This window comes from Corticium candelabrum, chromosome 8 (assembly GCF_963422355.1).
Source record: "Corticium candelabrum chromosome 8, ooCorCand1.1, whole genome shotgun sequence".
Taxonomy (NCBI): Eukaryota; Metazoa; Porifera; class Homoscleromorpha; order Homosclerophorida; family Plakinidae; genus Corticium; species Corticium candelabrum.
Genome location: NC_085092.1, coordinates 3242452 through 3259873, shown reverse-complemented (window position 1 = coordinate 3259873; position 17422 = coordinate 3242452). Strand labels below are relative to the sequence as shown.

The window sequence follows — 17422 nt, the reverse complement described above, 5'->3', positions numbered from 1 at the left end:
AGCGTTGATACAGCGACGTAAAGTGAGTGAGAACAAAGACGAGTGAGGAGTGCTAGATGTTTGACTACACGCGTAGCGTACGTGAAGGTAACGCCCATTATTTCTAATTGGATTCAACCAATCGCGATTGGATCGCGATTGAATCCACCTCGCGATGTGGATCGGACGGATCGCGATCCAGTTGCCAGTGTGGACAGGCCTTGAGTGTTTCAAACACACATGTGATCATCCATAGCTTAGCAAGAGACACACCCACTACGTGAGCTGCATGGCTCGCTTTTTCTAAACGCTGTGTGAACAAGGGACTGGCTCGACTCAGCTCGAAAGGAACTCGTGAAAAGGTTATTAGATGACTGACAACAAATTGAGAGTGATGACTGCATGCTAAAGTTTTGGGTAAAGAGTAGCCTCGTACCAGACCCTCTCGCGCGTCGTGCCCGGTTCCAGTATATAACACTGGAACCGGGCACGACGCGCGAGAGGGTCTGGTACGAGGCTAGGTAAAGAGTTGTAATACTCATTCACATCATTTCTCAATTCATAAAATAAACACAAATACTATTGTGTACAAATACACTCACATTGTCCTTGACATCTTTCTCACATCAGGATGATAATAATTTCTCCACAACAGACAAATGACCATACCGACAAGCATAATGCAGAGCTGTCCATCCACCCTACCGTTGATAAAAGACATCACATGTTATTATAAGTGAGAACGTTATGAATACATGCATCTACAAGTATGAACACCAACTGACTATAAAAATAGCACATCAACCTCACTACTCTAATCTTTTAACTGAAGCAAACACTCAAATAGACCTTTTCTGGGGGCGTGGCACTAACGACATCATGGCTTACGGAACACTTGGGTGCTACTTTGATGTCTTGGCGTTTGTTAACCGCGTGAGTTTGTAGCAAAAGCGACCAGTTTTCTTTCGAACTTCTAATAGCGCGTATATAGCGATGTATCGAATCAGGTAAGGCCTCATTAGGACCTGACTCTTGTGTGTTTTGCGTCTTTTGCAGACATGAAAAACCATTTTCTGATCTCTTTCGTGACTCTGCCACGTCATTTTGAGTGTTAATGTAACATCGGGACTTGACAGACGTGAACTGTGGGTACAAACTTGCGTAGGTAGTAGGATCTACGTGTTTGTGAGTGTTGGACGTTGTAATGTAGGTAGCAGGTAGGTAAATTGCTGTGAGTAATTGAGTATTATTACTACACCATAAATATGAAGTTGAACAGCAAGTGGCAGTGTGTGATCTCCTGGAGCATGTGACACAGTAGACCAGAATGATAGTGAGGCCAATATATTGACATATATAATATATACAAACAAGAATTGATATCATTAACATTAATTGTACTGTAATAATTAACACAATCTATTTCTAAATAGACTGCTTGGTAAGTTCCTGTATGATGTGCCACCAGTAAATAGTTGTGATACAAACATGACATGAGCAGATGGGATACATGTATTGCAACCAATGCCTAAACAGTGTGGTGGTGTTTATAGCCTGAGAAAAAAGATGATTGCTAACACCCATCTGAAGAACGTTCTGCTAATTACTATTTCCATTGCATCAATGATGCAGGTCATTTCTAAAGAAATCTGTCGAAACGATTGTGGTAGACTTCAATGTAGAGTATTTCTTGGCAACCACCAGTCGATGTCATTCAAACAATAATACAGAAAGTTGATTCGTGTGATAAATGTTGCGAACAAGAGAAAGGTCTTTCATCTCCAGGCCCAGAAAAAGACGAACTATAGTCAGAAAAAACTCATTCAAAGGTAAGGGAATGTTGTTTCTTTGATTTTTACGTGTAGGTGAAGTGATTTTGTGTGTTAGATATGTCATTCGTCTACATGTGTGTGTGTGTGTGTGTGTGTGTGTGTGTGTGTGTGTGTGTGTGTGTGTGTGTGTGTGTGTGTGTGTGTGTGTGTGTGTGTGTGTGTGTGCGCGCGCGTTGCCCCTATGAGGGAACTACACCAGATTTGGTGTGATAAAAATAAATTATTATTATTATTATTGGCTGTCTGCAAATGTTGTATGTCTCTTTGACCAGTATTTAAGTGAACTGGCAGAAACTTTAACAACTTTAAAAATTTTAAATTATTTAACTGCAGAATCCTGTGTAATAAAAAGGTATTTTCATCATTATCCTGAATTGCCTCAACTCTTCAATTCCCTTCCATCCCCATTCGCCGTTCAAGTAACTTGATGCAGTTCTGCTTTTCCTTCAATTCCTGCTGCAGCTCCCAAATTGATGCATTGCACAGTCAGAACTCAAGATGAAATCGTGCATTCCCTTCCTACCTCTCAGTAAGAATACCACCAGACTAGTCTAAAGACTTCCTCTTCACATCGGTCATTCCCTAGACAATGCACCTCTGTCCTTCACCAAACCCAATTCCACAATGTAACCTCAATACTCTAATCTTTTAAGTTAACTGTTAGACAAGCAAACACTCAAATTGGTAGTCACATACAACATTTTCTAAAATTTAACAAACCAAAGCAAAATGTGTAATTTAAGCGTTGAAATGCTTCGCATAAGACTTTGTGGACGCGCATAGCACGGTTGTAGTGCTTTCCCGATATTACACCTACACACAGATTAGCGAACGTAGGTGTGAATACAGCTGAGTTTAAACAAGACTTCGCAAACGAGGATGTAAGGCTACTTGGCACTCAGTGTAAACGCACTAGAAGTCTTTGCTGACGACGGCAAGAGAAACAGCATTGACGCTAACGCACGTTAGTGCAGAGACTCGAGCGCAATCTGTTCGTATTTGTCCAGTCTCTCGTTATGTTTTGAATAGCTGCTATCTAAATACTCATAAATATATACAACAAATCTTACTTAACGTGAACATTACCTTACATGCACGTTGTTTTCAATTTTGTTTGTCTCATATTGAGTTCATGTCGTCGCAGATTCAATCGTTGAAACAATTGTAAAGGAGCTGAAAGCGAAGGCATACACGAGTAGCAAAAGACCGATCTCCATGTTAGAAGTAAGATTTTGCACGGATCTAAAAGACTCCCTAGCTTTACCTGTACGAGGAATTTTTTCACCTGCAAATAAACTAAACTAGCTAAACACAAACACAAAAATGCTAATTGGAATATTTTAATAGTGAAAAGCAAGTCTCTCTAAATTTGGAACCACCTAATTGTTTTATTAATTAATTTAATCAAGTTATTTTCTCTCAACCACAATCTTTAACCTACTGACAAGATGCTTTCAATGTATGTATTTATCAGTTCAATTAATTATTTAAAAGTAGAGATAAATTGTAATATATTACATGGTAACTGTTGTCAGTTTGTAGAGCATCATTTATTAGTTTTAATTGAATTCATGCACTATGTACACTTATAACGTTGTTAGTGTTTTTCTGAATAATTTGCTCTACACTGTAATAGCTACCTCAGCACCCATCTTGTAGCGCACGTTAGATTTAGTTCCTCTACGTTTCAAGTCAAGACACCTGAACAGTGTGAGTGTTATAATATATATCTAGTCTCGCTCTTACGCTAGGTGGGATAAGTCCCGGTGATACTTTAATTAATGAGTGAAACAGGACCCGGGCAGAGGTGTTCGACACTGGTCTGTTAGTTTGGCCCACTATGCATGTGTCTAATGTTGTTGCTGTCACTCTAAAACTGATGTGATTATGTGCTGTTTCCTTGTCAGGGTACAGACGTCAATCTACACTACTTGGTTAACGTTGGTGTCTAGATCGATGATCTCCTTGCGTACAAAGTTGGTGACAATGGTCCGTTGGAGTGTTGCTTGGTTATTGGCTGTGGTCGGTGGCTATTATACTTGGTTGCTGACTATGATGATCTCCTGGCGTACTAAATTGTTGGCACTGGTCACCTGTTTTTTTAATCTGTTGCTGACAGTGATTCGCTCTGTCACACGACTTCCTATCGTGCTGCTGTCTTCCGTGCAGTCATGGCTGAATGTTGGTCTACAGAAGTCGAGGAAGAGCAAGACTTAGTAAACATTTCGAGACAGAAGATTGTATGGATACTTCTTCAATTATTTCGCTTTCGTGACTGATGATTTCTAGATCTGTTAGTGCTATACTTATTATTTAATTACAAGCTTGCGCTGAACATTATTAATTAAAGTTTTACACACACACACACACACACACACACACACACACACACACACACACACACACACACACACACACACACACACACACACACACACACACACACACACACACACACACACACACACACACACACACACACACACACACACATCTAAACGTTGTCTAAACATTAGGAGCTGCCAATTACTGGTTACGCCCCCAGCTTAGCACGTAGGCTCCTGTGCGCTACAAAGCCTAACATTTACAAAGTCGCTGTAATAATTTACCGATGAAGCTAGCCCCTAATCTCATCGCGTTTTACGATAGCAGTACCGTTTGTCTAAACTTACAATTTTCTAGGTCTTTCTTGTGCCATTTTACGGTACCAAGTGTGCAATTTGAGTGCTAACTATATATGATTGCTGTAATCGTCGCGTGACCTGAGGCGAGGCGACGGGGAAAGCGACGGCCCCTAGAGTGTCGTTTCCAAATCAACTGCGCAAACTCATTTCCATATCAACTGAGCAAACGTTAGTTGTTAGCTAGAACCGAGCTAAGTGCTTTTTTGCTATGAATTTAGACAACGAAGAAGGACCAATCCTAGTTACAGGGCCCAATGACGAAGCTCTAGATATATTCAACAGTACGTTGATGGAGGTTGCATCTCCAGAGATCAAAGAGAGGGACAGAGAACCACGAGTGCTTGCAAGCTATGAACTGCTTAGAAAAGATTTGAATTTCAGAGATGCCAAGTACTTCCTGGTGATGCCACGTGCAAGCCGCACTCTCGTTTACATAGAAGGTCACCGCTCTAGCATGTATAAAGAAATCCAACACATGTGCTCAACTAATAAAGATGGCAAAAAACGAGGTAAGAGTCTGAATTACGTCAGCCGCAAAACATTTGGTCTGTATCAAAAGATTTAGACTCTAGAATTGTAAATAATTCTTAACTGTTTCCAGCCTTGTCTCTCATGTTGATTTATGTCACAGTTTTTATCGTACTGTATCGAAACGAGGACGTTCCAGGAGGCTGTCTGTACGATAGCCAGATCAAGTACTGGTGGGATCCTGGACCCCAAAAGGAACTCGAGCAGTTTGCCAAAATGGGCCATCTCATCTCCTTCCAAAGCAAACCAAACAGAAAACAGGAAAATGCTATACGCGAGTTTTTGGGATACAAAGTACAGTCATACAGATTGTGCATGAGCTTTGTAAGACAGTTGCATTTTTATTTAGCCACGCCCTACTCTATCTTCATCACAACGACAAAATGTTTGCGAGGTATGTACTTGCCGCTTTCACCATAAGATACAACAAACATCATTACGTGGAAGGCTTTATAACTAAGCATAACTATTATTAAACAGCAAATCTTTTCTGTAGAAATTGCTTTCTGAATGCAACAAAACACTGAACCCAATGCATTGCTTTTGAATCTCTTATAGATATTTATAAATTAGATTATTATTGAGTTCTGAAGTTAGTCATTACAACTCTAGAGTTTAATAATTGTTTGGAATGTAATTTTTACAATATTCAATAACAGAACTGGCAGCATTCTTCTAAACAAACTGATGCAGAAAGGCACCTGAGCCCATTGATTCACTATGATATATATATATATATATATATATATATATATATATATTCAACAATATAATATACTATGAGCACAATCTTAAACATATACAGATATGACTCGTTGGCATTTGCACTCTGGTAATTTAATGGAATGTTGTTTGATGATGGTAAGTTATAACCAATTAATTAACCGAGAGCACGACACAAAACCTTTGCAAATTTGAGAGTGATTCTACATGTAGATATTTTGCACTATAGCATCAACTACATGTCAAATGTTTTAGGCAAGATAGTAAGAAGAACGAATGGCTATTCTAACTTTACTTTCTGATGCTAAGTAGAACAGATATCACGACAGTGTGCCAAGTTGAAATGTTCTAGCCATATCAAACATACATGAATTTATATAGTTTCAGCTATTGTAAATTTTAATGTTTATATTTTCCAAATAGATTTTCAAAATTTTTGTTGTATTTAATTAGCTTGGCAAGTATTATAAACTCAATTAATTTGACTTCTCCATTTTCAGAGTCTATCAATTAGCAGTGGTTACCTCTAACAAAAACTGTAGACTGCCTATATTACTTAGCTTGACAAAAGTAATCTCATTGTTATCATTTTAGGTTCCAGCGAGTCGCAGGCGGTGTTCCACTATGCGTCGCTGTAAAGCACAGACAGATATGGCGTGTGCACCAACTATTATGCTAATTTTAGCTGCTTTGTGTCTCATTGGTATTTATTTTACGTGGCAATAGGTCCATCAGAGTTGAATTCCGATAAAAAGACTTACAGAAACACTTCTGCGAATGTTGAAAGAAAGCATCTAACAAATCCTACAACAGAAGTTCTAACCAACGTTAGAGAAAGATGCCCATAGACGCTAAACAAGAAATGCCAATGATTGATAAAAAAGAGATGCCAATAAACGGTACAACGAGCATGCCAAGAAAAGGAGTGCTAGTAAACGCTGACAGAGAAGTACCAATGAACGCTAGAATGATAAGGGAGTCCGTTTTTCTCGCGAGCATGCCTAACCTAGCTTGCTTCTGAATTATTATAGGCAGGCTCCTAGGCAAATCTTAACTTAGGAATAAATTTGTCAATCTGCAGAAAGAGTTTGTGATTACAAAGACTACTTCGAAAAAATTTTAAAATCTAACTTTGGCATCATTGTACAAGCACTAGCTATCTACTCCCACAACAAGCAAAATTTGTCTACAACAGAACAATTCACAACCGTACAATACGTAAGCTTGAATGATCGAGTCTTGACTGTGAAGACTGTGTGTGTGCTCAACAGTAATGCAGCTCGACAGAGCTAGTAGATGTGCACAAGCATGAAAGCCCGTACATGCGCACTTGTAGAGTATCTTCATGAAGCTAGATGAATATCGTTACAGTGCCTCTTGTAGAAGACATCTCTTAATTAGTACCTGCACAATAATTTGCAGTCAGATAGCACTATTACTTTACGTCTCTTACTTACACAGATTTAGATAAGTTTGTATCTAAGCGGCATTGCATGTCATCTTACTATTCGTTTTATGGTGTCTTTCTACATTTCTATTTACACAATAAACTGAGCCTAATCAGCACAATAAATTTTAAAAATTTGAATTTTATAATATTAACTTGAGTTAGTCATCACGGCAACGTGCTTCAAGATTTTTCAGTGTAGATTCATTCGTGCTTGTTTCTAAGTGCGTAATTTTATTGATTGCAACACTCATCACGTGACTTGAAGCTGCCGCAAGCGAGGAGCGACGGCGTACAATTCGATATCTAGCTACTGCGCTCCTTCTAGAGTTAGAAACATGTCTTGCTCTGAGTGCTTTCTTTCTATGAGTTCAGTAAAAGAGAACGGCAAAGGACCAATCATATTGGCAGGGCTCAACGTTGAAGCTTTGCACGAGTCTAGGAATACGTTATCGGAAATTTTAGCTCAAACCCAAGAAATCAAAGAAAGACCCAAAATACGGGTGTTGCTAAGCAAAAAACTGTTGGAACAAAATTTGGATCTAAGTGTCAAGTGCTTCTGGTGATGCCACGCGCAAGCCGCACTCACACACACACACACACACACACACACACACACACACACACACACACACACACACACACACACACACACACACACACACACACACACACACACACACACACACACACACACACACACACACACACACACACACACACACACACTCACACACACACACACCTAAACGTTATCTAAACATTAGGAGTTGCCAATTACTGGTTACGCCCCCAGCTTAGCACGTAGGCTCTTGTGCGTTACAAAGTCTAACGTTTACAAAATCTCTGTAACAATTTACCGATGGTAGCTAGGCCGTACTCTCATCGCGTTTTACGATAGCAGTACCGTTTGTCTAAACTTACAATTTTCTAGGTCTTTCTTGTGTCATTTTACGGTACCAAGTGTGCAATTTGAGTGCTAACTATATATTGCTGTAATCATCGCGTGACCTGAGGCGAGGCGACGGGGGAAGTAACGACCCCTAGAGTGTCATTTCCATATCAACTGCGCAAACTCATTTCCATATCAACTGAGCAACGGTAGTTGTTAGCTAGAACCGAGCTAAGTGCTTTTTTGCTATGAATTTAGACAACGAAGAAGGACCAATCCTAGTTACAGGGCCCAATGCCGAAGCTCTAGATATATTCAACAGTACGTTGATGGAGGTTGCATCTCCAGAGATCAAAGAGAGGGACAGAGAACCACGAGTGCTTGCAAGCTATGAACTGCTTAGAGAAAATTTGAATTTCAGAGATGCCAAGTACTTCCTGGTGATGCCACGTGCAAGCCGCACTCTCGTTTACATAGAAGGTGACCGCTCTAGCATGTATAAAGAAATTCAACACATGTGCAAAGATGGCAAAGAACGAGGTAAGAGTCTGAATTACGTCAGCCGCAAAACATTTGGTCTGTATCAAAAGATTTAGACTCTAGAATTGTTAATAATTCTTAACTGTTTCCAGCCTTGTCTCTCATGTTGATTTTATGTCACAGTTTTTATCGTACTGTATCGAAACGAGGACGTTCCAGAAGGCTGCCTGTATGATAGTCAGATCAAGTACTGGTGGGATCCTGGACCCCAAAAGGAACTCGAGCAGTTTGCCAAAATGGGCCATCTCATCTCCTTCCAAAGCAAACCAAACAGAAAACAGGAAAATGCTATTCGCGAGCTTTTAGGATACAAGGTGAAGTCATACAGATTCGGCATGAGCTTTAATTTGTAAGACAGTTACATTTTATTTAGCCACGCCCTACTCTATCTTCATCACAACGACAAAATGATTGCGAGGTATGTACTTGCCGTTTTCACCATAAAATACAACAAACATTATTACGGGGAAGGCTTTATAACTAAGCATAACATTATTAAGCAGCAAATCTTTTCTGTAGAAATTGCTTTCTGAATACAACAAAACACTCAACACAATGCATTGCCCTCTAATCTCTTACAGATATTTATAAATTTACTGCACATTTCTAGTAGATTTTTATTCGAGCTCTAAAGGTAAACATTACAGCTCTAGAGTTTACTAATTGTTTGGTACAATATTTGGTACAATATTCAATAATGGAACTGGCAGCGATTCATCTGGACAAACTGACGTAAAAGGCCAAAAGGCACCTGAGCCCATTGATTCACTATAATTAATTCTTGTCCTGAATCACGTATCCGTCTAGTTTTAGTTTGTGTTAAGGAAATGTAGTAATTGGCCAATAGAATATATATATATATATATATATATATATATATATATATATATTAAATATATTCTTCTTGTATGCAAACTACCCCAAACTGCCCCAGACTACCCCAAACTACCCTACCCACCCAGTCCCTAGACATAACTACATTACAATAACAGGAAAATCCCCCAAGTCATCAAAGTCCAGATTCATTCTACTGTATAATAGCTTGGCATTATACTGCCACAGTCTCACGGACAACTGTTCCATCAAATTTGAGTATGTCTCAGAGAAAGGTATGCTGTTCATTGATGAAGCTTTTGAGGCTATGGTCTTCAGCGTCTCTAGAATTGAGGGAGACCAGTGTCCTAAAGTTTTTACAATGAGCGGGTAGAAATGACCACCCTGCTTGAGTAACCACCCTGTCATGCTTTTCGTCTTTCTCTATTTCACCAGCTTCTGCTGCGGCACCTGGTTTTATGGCTGCCTTGGAGACATAGGATGGTTGCATAGAATTCCTCACTGATACGTCAAAGAATGCGGGACGGTCCTCCAGGAAATCTGGGTGAAACACATCACCAGGTCGATTGTTGCTTTCCCCTTCGCACTTTTGTTTCCGTTTGGAATCTCTGTTATCAACAAGCAGTGCCTGCCAGATAACCTCGCTGATTGCATTATGGCATTTTATGCGAAGAGGTGCATGCCCACAGCCAAGGACATGGTCATCAAAACAATCCATGACATGTCCGCATGGACATCTTGCTGCTTGTTGACTGTCCGGAAAGATAGAGATTCCAAGCCAGTATCTACATGCTAAAATATATTCATGTCGGAGCATGGCCAGGCCGAGCTTTGGGTTAGGGATTGCCTTTAACCACGCCCCTGCATGAGGTGTAAAGATGGTATTAATACGTGCTTGATCCCGAAGACTGAAACCCTCTTTCAGATTTGACAACAGATGAGAATCAATTCTTGATTGGATTTGACGTTGCGAAGCATTTGTGAGATTGGGTGGGATCGTGTCACTTCCAAAATACTTGGGCAATATGTTCCTAGCGTGGGTCTCACCTGGAATGCAGAAAAAAGGACTGTTGGTGATGTCATCTAAGTCAGTTGTATTGGAAGCATTCTTGTCCAGGAAGAAGCTGACAAGGTTCCGAGAAAATTTACAACTTCCAAAGAAAGGCTGCAGAAGAGGTTGGTACAGCTTCTTTTAATCCAAGACCGCCAACTTGCAGCGGAAGTGTAGCCTGATGCCATGCAGACTCAGAGATAGACGAGTGGATTATAACACCCAAAGATCTTCGGAGTCTTTTGTCAAAACGTACAAACTGGTCACTGCCAAGACTTGGAGGAACGGTTCTTAGGAGACTGTTCAGTTTACAAGAATCCAGACGACTTCTCAAGAGGTGTAGTTCCACTTGCGGATTGTCCAGATCTTGGAGATGGCTTTGAGAATTCAGAACTTTATCGACAACCTTAGCAAGGGTTGAATCAATGAAATCATCTTTACCATATACTGGTGACCCACCATAGAGTAGCGCCTCCCTCTGACTGATAGACTCGTTTGATTTCAGATGGAAATTCGGGAAAGGTCTGATCGCCAGAGGGCCAGAAAACTTCACATTTATCAACATTGACCAGTAGGCCATATAAAGAGCCTTGTTGTAGTAGAGCATCTAATAGCATTTTGACAGCTTGCCGGTTTCAACAAAAGTGCCATCATCTAAGTACCAGAGAGAAAGTTCTATTCCTGGAATAGTGCCAAAATCATTCACAAGTTCCATAATAACCAGCGAAAAAAGTAAAGGGCCTAGAGGGTCTCCTTGCTGTACTCCTGCTGATGCAACAATGCGGTGGTTGCCAAACCTCAGTTCTCCTTTTGTGTGGTATGACCACTGTATATATATATATATATATATATATATATATATATATATATATATATATATAAAAATAAAAAAAATAAAAAAAAATATATATATATATTGCACTATAGCATCAACTACATGTCAAATATTTTCAGGCAAGGTAGTAAGTAGAACGAATGGCTATTCTAACTATACATTCTGATGCTAAGTAGAACAGATATCACGACAATGTGCCAAGTTGAAATGTTCTAGCCATTTCAAACAAACATGAATTTATATAGTTTGAACTATTGCAAATTTTGATGTTTATATTATAAACATATTTACGCCAAAAATTTTGTGTATTTAATTAGCTTAGCAAAGTATTATAAATTCAATTAATTTGACTTCTCTATTTTAAAGTCTATCAATTAGCAGTGGTTACCTCTAATAAAAACTGTAGACTGCCTACATTACTGAGCTTGACAAAAGTAATCTCATTGTTATCATTTTAGGTTCCAGCGATTCGCAGACGGGGTTCCACTATGCGTCGCTGTATAGCACAGATATGGCGTGAGCACAAAACTATTATGCTAATTTTAGCTGCTTTGTGGCTCGTTGGTATTTATTTTTTGTGGCAATGGGTCCATCAGAGTTGGATTCCGATAAAGCCTTACAGAAACACTTCTGCGAATGTAGAAAGAGAGCATCTAACGAATCCTACAACAGAATTTCTAACCAACGTTAGAGAAAGGATGCCCATAAACGCTGAACAAGAAATGCCAATGAATGATAAAAAGGAGATGCCAATAAACAGTACAACGAGCATGTCAAGAAAGGGGGTGCCAGTAGACGCAAAAGGAGAAGTATCAATGGATCGTAAAGAAGGAGTTCTGACAAACGCTAAAAAGAAGGTCCCTGTTACAAGAGTGAAAAAGAACCTTGCCAGAGCAACGAAAAGAAGCGTTAGAAGAAAGATACCAGTAGACGCCAAAAAGGGCGTGCCAGTGGACACTAAAGAAGATATGTCAATAAACGCTGTCAGAGAAGTATCAATGGACGCTGGAAATGATAAGGGAGTCCGTTTTTCTCGCGGGCATGCCTAATAACCTAGCTTGCTTCTGAATTATTATAGGTAGGCTCATAGGCAAATCTTAACTAAGGAATAAATTTGTCAATCTGCAGAAAAGAGTTTGTGATTATAAAGACTATTTTGAAAGACTTTCAAAATATAACTTTGGCATCATTGTACAAGCACTAGCTATCTACTCCCACAACAAGCAAACTTTGTCTACAACAGAACAATTAACATGCGTACAATACGTAAGCTTAATTAAATGATCGAGTCTTGACTGTGAAGACTGTGTGTGCTCAACAGTAATGCAGCTCGACAGAGCTAGTAGATGTGCACAAGCATGAAAGCCCGTACATGCGCACTTGTAGCGTATCTTCATGAAGCTATGTGAATATCGTTACAATGCCTCTTGTAGAGGACAAACAGCATCTCCTAGTTAGTACCTGTACAATAATTAGCAGTCAGGTATTACTATTACTTTACGTCTCTAATTTTATATAGAGTTTGTATCTAGGTGGCATTGCATGTAATCTTACTATTCGTTTTATGGTATCTTTCTAGATTTCTCTTTACACAATAAACTGAGCCTAATAGCCAATTAGTACAATAAATTTAAAAATTTGAATTTTATAATATTTAATTAAGTTAGCCTGTAGGTGCATTACGTCGTCACGGCATATACGTCAAGATTTTTCAGTGTACGTTCATGCTTGTTTCTACGTGCGCAATGTCATTGATTGCAAAAACTCATCACGTGACTTGAAGCTGTCGCAAGGGAGGAGCGACGGCGTACAATTCATTTCGATATTTATTACGCAAGCTCCTTCTAGAGTTGGAAACAGGTCGTGTCTGAGTGCTTTCTTTGAAGTTTCTATGAGTTCAGTAGCAGAGAACGACAAAGGACCAATCATATTGGCAGGGCCCAACGTTGAAGCTCTGGACGACTTTAGGAATACGCTATCAGAAGTTTTAGCCCAAACCCAAGAAATCAAAGAAAGACCCAACGATATACGGGTGTTGCTAGGCAAGGAACTGTTGAAACAAAATTTGGATTCTAGTGTCAAGTGCTTTCTGGTGATGCCATGCGCAAGCCGCACTCTCATCTATCTAGAAGGTGATCGTTCTAGCATGTATCAAGAACTCAAACACATGTGCTGCGATGATGGCCAGTGGAACTATCACAGAGGTATTACCGTGACATAGTCTTTTGCATTTGGCCTGTATCTACGGATCTACGGTCATTAGCATAACCACGTATAATTAATAATCAATTGAAGTCATTTTAAGTTATCAGTTGTGTCTGTCTTACGTTGAGTTTATGTTGCAGTTTTTATTGTATTGTATCGACACGAAGAGGTTGCCCAAAGTGATCTGTACGATTACGAGAAGATCGACTTATGGTGGAATCCTGGACCCCAAAAGGAGCTCGAGCAGTTTGCCAAAATAGGCCATCTCATCAGCTTTAAAAGCGTCTTAAACAGACAACAAAAAAATACCATTTGCAATTTCTTAGGACTCAAAGTAAAGCCATACAAATTCTGCTTAAATTGATGTCAAACCACATTTCTTTCTATCTAGTTACGCCCCCTTGAATCATCTTTGAAACCAATACAAGATGCCAGCGAGGTCTGTACTCGTTACTTTACTATAAAATAAAATATTACGGTTGGAGACAATAGTTGTAATTTTATATATAACCGGGACATTGGCAGACATTTTGGGGTTCCAGTGGAGAGCAGAGGATTCGGGCATCATCCTAGGCTTTTGGAGACGGACGACATTACTATGATGTCAGATACAGCCAACCCTACTGCTAAGAAGATCAGTGCCAGTCATCCTGAAATCTGCTTCAGAAATAAGAAGACAAACAGTTGTTTTCTTATTGATATCAGCTGACCTGCTGATGGAAACATTGTCAGGAAACTGGCTGAGAAGTTGACGAAGTACAGTGACTTGTGTTTGCAGGCAAGCCGCATGTGGCAGTGTCGGACACTGGTTGTGCCAGTGGTGTTGGAAGCGTTGCAATTGGGCACAGTGCACGCAGGTATTGCACGGTGGCTGGACACTATATCTACAGTCTAGGTCATCACAACCTCCAGCACTTCCAGAAATGAAGAGAGAAGCACTATAGTGCAAAACCCTTGGCCAGTGTATATGTAATCATATTTCGTCACGTTATAATGTTTTGCATATTGAGGTAGTTAGCCCAACTCACTGGTCTCAACTACGGTCTCTAATGTATGCATGCAAACAAAGGGTGCAAGGCTGTAACTCGTCTCCAGACTTGCATACTTACAGGTCAGTCATGACTGTCTGACAAACAGAGCGCCAAATTTTTGTTGGACATCACGTTCGTCTAGTGTTCGGTAATGACACCAAGTCTCGTCTATTGGTCGGAATAGCTTCATTTGCACTGAGATAATTGAGTATAGAATAGGGTCGGTCGGTCGGTTGTTACCAGACTACTGTAGCCTTAGCCTGGATATCCGGGTCTCGGGTAAGCAGTGCTTCTTGGATCCAGTCAGATCCTGCGTAAAGTAAAGTCTTCTGTCTAGACAGCCATGATGCATGGTCTAAGCACCAGGACTTGCTTCCGGTGCCTATAGAAGAGCTAGACCGCATGAACCACACTGATCTGGTTGAGCACAACGTAATAATAATATGGCCACTATAGCCTAGTGGATCTATAGAGTTCTGGTTCTCTGACATTGATCAATGGCTTGGGTTCAATTCTGGTTGCTTGGTGACATGCAGCCAAAACGTATGCTTAGCAATGAAACAATGTTTCTTTTTATTGTTTATCTGGCTGTATCTGTGACAGCATAGACTTGTTTCCGTCGATGGAAAGTTTTTGTGATCTGACGTGGGAACCAGCTTTCTTGGTAGTTATTGATATCTACTAAGCGTGCTGTTTATAGCTGGCAAATCATCGTACACATGCAATCAATAGTTGATATGGCAGTTACTAGCGCGCCATATGGATTCGCCATATGGATTATATGTTTCTCTCTGCACTTATGCTTGCCGCATTGGTAGGCGCAGGCTTATGTTGTGAATGAAGACCCTACTAGCCTACTGAAAATATTGTTTTAACTACCTTTACTTAATGTAAATGAAGTCGTAGTTAATTAAATTAGAGAAAAGGTGTGCCATATTTAAGACTAATTAAAATTTTGCATAATATTAGAAGTCTACATAAATCACATATTTTACATATCTTACACATTTTAGACAAGTTCTACTAATGCATATACGTAAAACAAACAATTTCTCTAACTTTACACTCAATACACGTTATTGTTAAATTATCGTAAACATGTAAACATCAGTAATAGTTTAGTATAGTCAAGAGTATGTACACATTTCAGATAATTACAGTCATTTCAAAATTCTAGAAGGTCAGATACCAATATTACGTCTAAACATAGATACGCAAAAATAATAAAATACAAATAAACAAAAGACAGACATAGGTAACTGGTTTTCTCTATTTCTGTAGGGTTTATCACGTTTTCAGAGGCCTTTGCAAATCTTCAGAGGCTTTCTTCGAGTGCAAATCCGGTGTTTTCCTACTTTACAGTATTGCGGTAACTCTACTACAGCGCTTTCTTGTGGTCTTCCATGTTGCAGTTCTGTTTCAACATTACAGCTACAGCTTATTTTCTGTGCTCTACTATGATGACATTCAGTTCCAACTCTAATGCTGCAGAAACTTATTCTCCGTGGTCTTATTTGTTGAAATGCTGTGATTCTGTTGAAATGCTGTGATTCTGTTCTACTGCCTCTGCTAGGATCTTGGTTTAAGCCAGATTATAATGCTGAATTTATTATTAGATACCTTCGACTTATGTTTCTGAAACTTTTTATTTTGTTTTGTTTACCTAAGCTTGGTCAATTCTACTAAGATGATCAAAGTGTGAGTGTGTGTGTGTGTCTGTGTGTGTCTGTGTGTGTGTGCGTGCGTGCGTGCGTGCGTGCGTGCGTGTGTGCGTGTGTAGTGTGTGTGTGTGTGTGTGTGTGTGTGTGTGTGTGTGTGTGTGTGTGTGTGTGACGCGCGCTTGCGCTCTTGCGCTTTGCTAATTGCTGCTTACTAGCAGATCATTGGACAGACGTTTTCTTGTTGTGTGCTCGAGCTCACTCGTACAGGCAACTAGGTCACTAGCAACCATTTAACTATAGATATGTGACAACCGTAGAACTTTCCTACATACACAACATCGAATCAACTAAATGACATCACGCTAACAGCTAGTGAACACCGCAACGTATTTGACAGTTAGTGTATGTAGAGCTACGTAAATCTGTCACTGGAACTGCCAATCCCGATTACGTTGAAATTGGTAATGTTGGTGACCAAGACTAGGCGGTTGATGACCTCGATCAGGTGGTTGGTGACCCGTATTGCGGGATTGGTTACACCAATCGGGTGTGTAACAAGGCTGAAGGATGAAATTTAAAGCAAGCAATATTTTCATTTCCTTTTTCAAATTTTTGGCCATTTTACACTGGTCATCCAATTCTTCGGGTAGGTAGTTTGTAACTTCAAATACCCGTTTCTCCATAATACTTAGGACTGTGCTACACTTTCTTTTATATTCTTGCACTTTGCTTTGCCGGTCCCATTGATTCAACTTGTCACCGCCAGTCAAAACAACAAACACATTTGCACCTAAAAGTACAGGGAGCCAATCAGCTCATCGCAATTAGCTGAAACAGCACTAACTGTAATTGGGTAATAAGTATGTATTTTCAGTTGTCATCTATTCTTAGATAATATAATATTATTATATTCTAATTTTATATTTTATGAAGTCGGTATTGCACTTCATGCACATTAATTAATAAAAGATACCGTAAATAGAAAGAACGAAAGAGAAAATTTTCCAACAACGTACCATGTTAGGCTGATACATTTATATCCACTAGTTCAAAAATATAAATAGTAGAAATACGAGGTTGCACTCTTTTCAAAATAAAAATAAATTGTTAGCGTGAAAAATCATGTATCAAAATACTATTAATGGTACAATATGTTTAAAAGAAAACCAAAAGGAATAGA

At 39.5% G+C, this 17422-nt stretch overlaps 3 protein-coding genes and 1 long non-coding RNA gene across 6 annotated transcripts; all 4 read left to right on the top strand.

The window, feature by feature from the left end:
• The first annotated feature begins 833 nt into the window (after nucleotides 1-833).
• On the top strand, nucleotides 834-4147 carry LOC134183453 (uncharacterized). Of its 2 annotated transcripts, XR_009970507.1 has the most exons (4): nucleotides 834-912; nucleotides 1036-1808; nucleotides 2956-3035; nucleotides 3719-4147. It is a non-coding gene; the product is annotated as an uncharacterized LOC134183453 (long non-coding RNA). The 2 variants fall into 2 exon arrangements; XR_009970506.1 differs by having other exon boundaries at nucleotides 853-1808.
• A 497-nt stretch (nucleotides 4148-4644) lies between these two features.
• LOC134183702 (uncharacterized) lies at nucleotides 4645-6820 on the top strand. Of its 2 annotated transcripts, XM_062651294.1 has the most exons (5): nucleotides 4645-5004; nucleotides 5127-5317; nucleotides 5373-5417; nucleotides 6341-6402; nucleotides 6473-6820. In XM_062651294.1, the coding sequence occupies exons 1-5, from the start codon at nucleotides 4704-4706 to the stop codon at nucleotides 6495-6497; spliced, it is 624 nt and encodes a 207-aa protein (XP_062507278.1). In that variant the 5' UTR covers nucleotides 4645-4703; the 3' UTR covers nucleotides 6498-6820. The 2 variants fall into 2 exon arrangements, with proteins under 2 accessions (XP_062507278.1, XP_062507277.1); XM_062651293.1 differs by having other exon boundaries at nucleotides 6341-6820.
• A 1454-nt stretch (nucleotides 6821-8274) lies between these two features.
• Nucleotides 8275-12600, top strand: LOC134183347 (uncharacterized). The gene is made up of 4 exons (XM_062650850.1): nucleotides 8275-8625; nucleotides 8749-8939; nucleotides 8999-9043; nucleotides 11804-12600. Exons 1-4 carry the CDS (start codon nucleotides 8334-8336, stop codon nucleotides 12392-12394), a joined length of 1119 nt encoding a protein of 372 aa, XP_062506834.1. The 5' UTR covers nucleotides 8275-8333; the 3' UTR covers nucleotides 12395-12600.
• Nucleotides 12601-13113: 513 nt separating this feature from the next.
• Nucleotides 13114-16214, top strand: LOC134183602 (uncharacterized). The gene is made up of 5 exons (XM_062651187.1): nucleotides 13114-13549; nucleotides 13691-13884; nucleotides 13942-13989; nucleotides 15863-15950; nucleotides 16013-16214. Exons 1-5 carry the CDS (start codon nucleotides 13237-13239, stop codon nucleotides 16129-16131), a joined length of 762 nt encoding a protein of 253 aa, XP_062507171.1. The 5' UTR covers nucleotides 13114-13236; the 3' UTR covers nucleotides 16132-16214.
• The last annotated feature ends 1208 nt before the right edge of the window (nucleotides 16215-17422 follow it).

Coding starts and splice junctions, on each gene's coding strand:
- LOC134183702 (XM_062651293.1), top strand. CDS start 4,704: ATGAATTTAGACAACGAAGAAGGACCAATCCTAGTTACAGGGCCCAAT. Junction 5,005..5,126: donor TAAAGATGGCAAAAAACGAG/GTAAGAGTCTGA, acceptor TTTATGTCACAG/TTTTTATCGTACTGTATCGA. Junction 5,318..5,372: donor GCGAGTTTTTGGGATACAAA/GTACAGTCATAC, acceptor ATTTTTATTTAG/CCACGCCCTACTCTATCTTC.
- LOC134183347 (XM_062650850.1), top strand. CDS start 8,334: ATGAATTTAGACAACGAAGAAGGACCAATCCTAGTTACAGGGCCCAAT. Junction 8,626..8,748: donor CAAAGATGGCAAAGAACGAG/GTAAGAGTCTGA, acceptor TTTATGTCACAG/TTTTTATCGTACTGTATCGA. Junction 8,940..8,998: donor GCGAGCTTTTAGGATACAAG/GTGAAGTCATAC, acceptor CATTTTATTTAG/CCACGCCCTACTCTATCTTC.
- LOC134183602 (XM_062651187.1), top strand. CDS start 13,237: ATGAGTTCAGTAGCAGAGAACGACAAAGGACCAATCATATTGGCAGGG. Junction 13,550..13,690: donor CCAGTGGAACTATCACAGAG/GTATTACCGTGA, acceptor TTTATGTTGCAG/TTTTTATTGTATTGTATCGA. Junction 13,885..13,941: donor GCAATTTCTTAGGACTCAAA/GTAAAGCCATAC, acceptor CTTTCTATCTAG/TTACGCCCCCTTGAATCATC.